This window comes from Myotis brandtii, unplaced genomic scaffold, assembly GCF_000412655.1.
Source record: "Myotis brandtii unplaced genomic scaffold, ASM41265v1 scaffold577, whole genome shotgun sequence".
NCBI lineage: Eukaryota > Metazoa > Chordata > Mammalia > Chiroptera > Vespertilionidae > Myotis > Myotis brandtii.
Genome location: NW_005370161.1, coordinates 2,022,960 through 2,029,461, shown reverse-complemented (window position 1 = coordinate 2,029,461; position 6,502 = coordinate 2,022,960). Strand labels below are relative to the sequence as shown.

At 58.2% G+C, this 6,502-nt stretch overlaps 1 protein-coding gene across 1 annotated transcript in view; it reads left to right on the top strand.

Moving 5' to 3' along the window:
- Window positions 1-4,926, top strand: part of LOC102253935 (keratin-associated protein 10-3-like) — a 16,063-nt gene extending 11,137 nt beyond the window's left edge. Inside the window, exon 2 of the mRNA XM_005878940.2 lies at window positions 4,074-4,926. Coding sequence (XP_005879002.2) covers window positions 4,074-4,926 — 853 coding nt within the window. The remainder of the gene's footprint in view (window positions 1-4,073) is intronic.
- The last annotated feature ends 1,576 nt before the right edge of the window (window positions 4,927-6,502 follow it).

Here is a 6,502-nt window from a genome sequence, read left to right as displayed (position 1 = left end):
TGCTGCCAGCCCACCCCCTGCACCTCATCCTGCTGCAGACCCTCCTCCTGTGTGTCCCTCATCTGCCGAACCCTGTGCTCCCGCCCAGTCTGTTGCGTCCCCGCCTCAGCCCAGAAGTCCTGCTGCTGAGTGATCTTCTTAAGGGCACGCAAACACTCAAGAGCTCACTGCCCTCTGCACCCCAGGATTCTTTACTAAGAGCCAAGACAGCTGCCAAGTCCCTTCATGGGTCCCCGCACTGGGCATCTGTGGTCGCCCGGCCACCGCTGTGCCTTTCTCCCTCTGGAAACAGGTCACCCATTTCTCCACTGACTTCCCCCAAAGCAACGTGCCCTGCCATCCAGCCTGGCTGGCAGTGACCCCAGCGAGGCCAGCTGGACGCTCCAGGCCTTGGGGCCTTGAGAGGATGAAGGGAGAGAAGCTGGTTTCTCCTCGCCACCTCAACCGTGTGGCTTAGCACCCCACTGCCTCCTATGCTGGCTTCTTCACTTCCTCCCCCACCCCACCCCCATTCTGTGTTTGGTCTGTTCCCTCCAATAAAGTCCTTGCCTGATGCACTTATAGGATTCATTTCTGTTCTTTACAACTAAGACCCCTACCTGACATCCCCCAGGTAGGGTTGGTCCCAGGTCGTTCCCTGGGCCACCATGTTCCTGCCCCTCAGTGGTGACCTGGGAGCCCCCCCTCACTCTGACCACATCTATGTCCAGGAGGTGGACACACTTTCTGGACACAAAAGCTGAATCATCTGACAGCGGTGCCTGCCCTGGGTAGGGGCTACTCCTCAGGGGTGACTCAGGCTGTCTTCAGCGTCCCACTCAGAAGGGCTGGTTCAGGAAGGGGTTCCCACAGCAGGTCCCCAGCACATGTGACTAGGGTGCCTCCATGGGCCTAAACCGCCTGTGCTGACACCTGCTCTCCTCCTTGGAGCCTGGGATTTGGGGAAGTGGCGGTCAGAGGGCCATGTGACCAGCCCCCACATGTGACTAGGGTGCCTCCATGGGCCTAAACCGCCTGTGCTGACACCTGCTCTCCTCCTTGGAGCCTGGGATTTGGGGAAGTGCCGGGCAGAGGTGCCATGTGACCAGCCCCCAATAAAACCCTGGGCCCTGATCTCTGACAAGGTCCCGGTAGACATCTCACAGGTGCTGTCACACTGCCTGTGAGCAGGTCAGTGCCTCCTGCATGATCCACCGGGACAGGCCCTGGCAGCTGCACCTGAAGTCTCCACTTCCTCCCCCGGAGCCTTTTCCTGCGCTGACTTAGCTCTGTGTACCCAGTCCTAAGAGCTCTAGAGAGTCATTGAAACAGGGGAGGGGGAGGGGGCTGAGGACTCCAACACCCATCAGAATGAAAACAATGTTCAAGTCTGATCATAGCAGACAGGCCTAGAGTGTAGACAGGCACATGTTACAACATGTAACTCCCCCTTGAGTGACACTGACCTGTGTAAAGAGTATGACCAGGAGGATGAAAAACACAGCCCCAGGCGGGAGGAGAGATTCGCATGCACAGACGCCCAGGGGTGCGCTGAGGCCGCCTCCCCCAGCTCCTGAGAGCTGACCAGGCACCTCTCTTCCCAGCTCAGTGTTCAGTAACATCACATTGGGAGCAATTGTGAGAATAGTTACACCATGGAAATGGGCAAACACCTCAATCGGGGCTTTTGTGTTGTTTTTGTTTCACAGGCAGCCAGTTATTAAACATTTACCAGCAGGCCCTGCACATAGGCAACAAAGAACTCAGATTCAGAATATGTAATCATTTTCTACAAATCAGAAAGTACAATAACCCTATTTAACTAAGACTGGCTAGCACCTATAAGAAAAGATATTCAGATGTTCAGTGAGCAGTTGTACTCATCAGGGAGCTATCCATCAGCCACGAAGGCAGAACAGAGGCATTGTTAACCATGCTGGGCTCAAACATTTCTCTCCGATGCACCATTTTCAGAAGCTTCTGGAGGGTGTGCTCCACCAAAACAAGGGCCAAAACCCAGGGAGGAAACCACACTCCATCCAGGAAGTCAGAACTCCGTGACTGGGGAGAGGAGGGAGCATCCAGATAAACAGTGAACGGAGAAGCCGGGTGACGCCTCTGCACCGGTGGGGGACAGCCCGCAGCCACACAGGCTCCAGGAGGGGTTTCTCAGTGAAGCTGACCGGTCACCTGATGCGTGTGAACCTCTTGAGCGGAGCTTGGGGACTTTTGAGGACAGGCACACAGGACAACAAGCAAACACACACAAGAGGCCATCGTTAACCCTAAGAAAGGAAAAGCAAGCAAAAAACAATACACGTGCACATAAGGATGTTAACCCCGGTGCCACTATACAGACGTGGCTGTGAACAACACTCAGTTAAAATAACACGGTGTGAACACAGATGTAACCAATATTAGGGCTGGCTGCCTTCTGGGGCTGGGAAGAGGGGGGTTTTCACGGGGCTGGTGGCAAAGAAGAGAAAGTGCCTTCCTCCTCCACAGAAACGAGCTCGTATCTGAAAATGAAAACTCAAAAAATAACAGAATGTGCACGGTATTCGGTAATTTTGAGATAAAAGGGGAACTAAGAACGGGATCTGGGACGGACATTGGGAGAGAGGCACCCAGAGAAGAGCCATGGACACCCCATGGGGTTGGGGGTGGCACAGGCAGGAGGCACTCCTCTTGGCCGAGGCCTCCTTGCTCCGTGGAGGAGGGTGTGGGACACAAGTGCAGCATCTGCTGGTGCAAAGCACCCTGAGCCTGGAACTCACGCTAAAGGTGCACAGAGGGGCTAGGCCTCAGGGTCACACCCACCTCCTGAGCCGTCCTTTAGGATCTCTGCGTCTCAGCACTTGCTCTCAGGACTCAAACACTCCTCCAGAGACCAGCCGTCACCAGCCACACTCAGAAGTCTGGCATGGCAGACACCTGCTGCTCCAGAACCTGTGTTACCGCCGCGTCTACCCTGTCCGTCTGCTGCAGCGACCTGAGCTGTGGCAGCCATGTCTGCGCCCCGACCACTCTCCTTGGCTCCTCCGGGCAGGTGGACAATTGCCAAGAGAGCTGTTGTGAGCCCCCCTGCTGCACCCCCAGCTGCTGCCAGTCCACCAGCTGCACCCCAGCCCCCTGCCTGACCCTTGTCTGTGCCCCTGTGAGCTACATGTCCAGCCCCTGCTGCCAGAGGGCCTGTGGGCCCAGTACCTGCCAATCAACCTGCACCAATTCCTAGATGCCCTCTTGCTGCCAGCAGTCTAACTGCCTGCCCTCCTGCTGCACCTCCTCCCCCTGCCAGCAGGCCTGCTGTGTGCCCGTCTGCTGCACACACCTGTCTGCTGCACATACCTGTCTGCTACACACACCTGTCTGCTGCACACCTGTCTTCTACACACCTGTGTGCAGCAAACCTGTGTGTATGTGCCCGTCTGCTCTGGGGCCACCCCCTGCCCAGTTCCCTCATGCGGCCAGCCCGCTTACTGCTGCTCACCCTGCTGTAGACCCTCCTCCTGCGTGTCCCTCATCTGCCGCCCCGTGTGCAGGCCTGCCTGCTGCGTGCCCGCCTCTTCCTGCTGTGGCCCTGCCTCCTCCTGCTGTAGACCTTCCTCCTGCGTGTCCCTCATCTGCCGCCCCGTGTGCAGGCCTGCCTGCTGCGTGCCCGCCTCTTCCTGCTGTGGCCCTGCCTCCTCCTGCTGTAGACCTTCCTCCTGCGTGTCCCTCATCTGCCGCCCCGTGTGCAGGCCTGCCTGCTGCGTGCCCGCCTCTTCCTGCTGTGGCCCTGCCTCCTCCTGCTGTAGACCTTCCTCCTGCGTGTCCCTCATCTGCCGCCCCGTGTGCAGGCCTGCCTGCTGCGTGCCCGCCTCTTCCTGCTGTGGCCCTGCCTCCTCCTGCTGTAGACCTTCCTCCTGCGTGTCCCTCATCTGCCGCCCCGTGTGCAGGCCTGCCTGCTGCGTGCCCGCCTCTTCCTGCTGTGGCCCTGCCTCCTCCTGCTGTAGACCTTCCTCCTGCGTGTCCCTCATCTGCCGCCCCGTGTGCAGGCCTGCCTGCTGCGTGCCCGCCTCTTCCTGCTGTGGCCCTGCCTCCTCCTGCTGTAGACCTTCCTCCTGCGTGTCCCTCATCTGCCGCCCCGTGTGCAGGCCTGCCTGCTGCGTGCCCGCCTCTTCCTGCTGTGGCCCTGCCTCCTCCTGCTGTAGACCTTCCTCCTGCGTGTCCCTCATCTGCCGCCCCGTGTGCAGGCCTGCCTGCTGCGTGCCCGCCTCTTCCTGCTGTGGCCCTGCCTCCTCCTGCTGTAGACCTTCCTCCTGCGTGTCCCTCATCTGCCGCCCCGTGTGCAGGCCTGCCTGCTGCGTGCCCGCCTCTTCCTGCTGTGGCCCTGCCTCCTCCTGCTGTAGACCTTCCTCCTGCGTGTCCCTCATCTGCCGCCCCGTGTGCAGGCCTGCCTGCTGCGTGCCCGCCTCTTCCTGCTGTGGCCCTGCCTCCTCCTGCTGTAGACCTTCCTCCTGCGTGTCCCTCATCTGCCGCCCCGTGTGCAGGCCTGCCTGCTGCGTGCCCGCCTCTTCCTGCTGTGGCCCTGCCTCCTCCTGCTGTAGACCTTCCTCCTGCGTGTCCCTCATCTGCCGCCCCGTGTGCAGGCCTGCCTGCTGCGTGCCCGCCTCTTCCTGCTGTGGCCCTGCCTCCTCCTGCTGTAGACCTTCCTCCTGCGTGTCCCTCATCTGCCGCCCCGTGTGCAGGCCTGCCTGCTGCGTGCCCGCCTCCTCCTGCTGTGGCCCTGCCTCCTCCTGCCAGCCCAGCTGCTGCCGCCCGTCCTCCTGCATGTCCCTGCTCTGTAGTTCCATGTGTTCCCACCCAGCCTGCTACGTCCCCACCTTGGCAGACTTCTCTCCAGGGCCAGCAGGCCCAGGGATTCTCCCTACTCACCAGCACCTAGAAGCCCCTGGAAGCCCCTGACGGCCAGCTCCCTTGGCTCACCCTATCTGGGTGTAGCTCAGCCCCACTTCCTCCAGCCCAGCCCAGGTTGGGGCCCTGAAAGCTCACAAAGCTCCTCTCCTGACCATGGCCCTGGCTGCCCTGGCTGCGCCACACCACGCTTCCTGGCTCAAGGCCATAGCCCTCCTTTGGTCAGGGATGGGCCCTGCCTGACCCCGGTCCTGCACAGAGCTGTGTCACTCAACCTCTGAGCACCAATAAAAACTCTGCTCCCCTCTCTGGCCCTTCATGAGACTGCACACATCTGGGGGTGGGCGGGACAGTGCTGAGGCCTGTGCCCTCAGCTGTCGTGATATCACCAGTTTAGGGAACTTTGAGGGGCTCCTGCACATGACACCTGGAAGCTCATGTCCCCTTCATGCCATTCGGCTGTTTGACCACCATCACAGCTCATGCAGGGTCCTAGCTTTGTTCTGGGCCCGATCCTGTGGGCACCGCCTGGCCTAGCGCCCAGACTGGCCTCTTGGGATGGCTGGGCACCCAGAACTCACACACAGTCATAGACACTGGGACACACACCCTGTGCCCCGGCACCGAGCCAGCTACTGGGACACCGAGGGCAGAGACCAGGACGCAGCCTTCAGAGCTCCACCTGCTGGGCTGGGCTGGGCTGGGCTGAGGGAGAGCAGGTGGGAAAGGGAGGATCCCGGCCGGCATTGGTGTGGTAAGTCCAGAACATGTGGGAGCGAGTCCAAACCATGAAGTGGGAGGTAGATGTGAACATGTGTGTCCAGATGTGGCCAGATGCAGGTTCACGCACGATTGAGCAAATCTGAGAGCAGACTCCCAGAACTAGGACTGCAGAGCAAAGCGTGCAGGCACTGGTGATGTGAAGATCGCCACACTGCCCATAAGTGGTTCTGGGTCTGAATAAATAGCATAGATTGTCCCGGCCGGTGGCTCAGTTGTGTGAGTGTCGCTCCCTACACCAGAAGGTTGTGGGTTCAATTCCCCATCAGGGCACATACCTAGGTGCAGATTTAATCACCAGTTGGGGCACATATAGGAGGCAACCGATTGATGTTTTCTCTCTCTCTCTCTGCCTCTTTCTCTCTCCCTCTCCTTCTCTTCTTTCCTCTCTCTAAAAATCAATAAACATGTCCTCAGGTGAGGATTAAATTTTTTTTTAAATAGCACAGATTTGCAACATGGAGGCTCACATTTCTCTATCTTTGCCAGTTTGATAAGAAACATATTTTATCATGATTCCTTTGCCAAGGTATGCATCCTCCCAAAGTGTAGACACGCTATTATCAATTTATGTACCGTACAGATGGACAGGCATTTAAAGTCTCTCTAGTCTTGATTATTACAAACACCACCGTGAGGGGCCTCACATACCGTATACCCATGTGCACCAATGCACGTCTTCATGGCGCTTACATTGCTTGACGTGGCATTTCTAGGTCGGAATGTTTGCCAATTTTAAATTCTGAGAGATACTGACAAATGCCCTTCTAAGGACTTTTCAAAATTGTGCCACTAAAATGTCAGAAAACATAGAAAATAGGAAACTCTAAGCTTTCCTTCCCCAAAC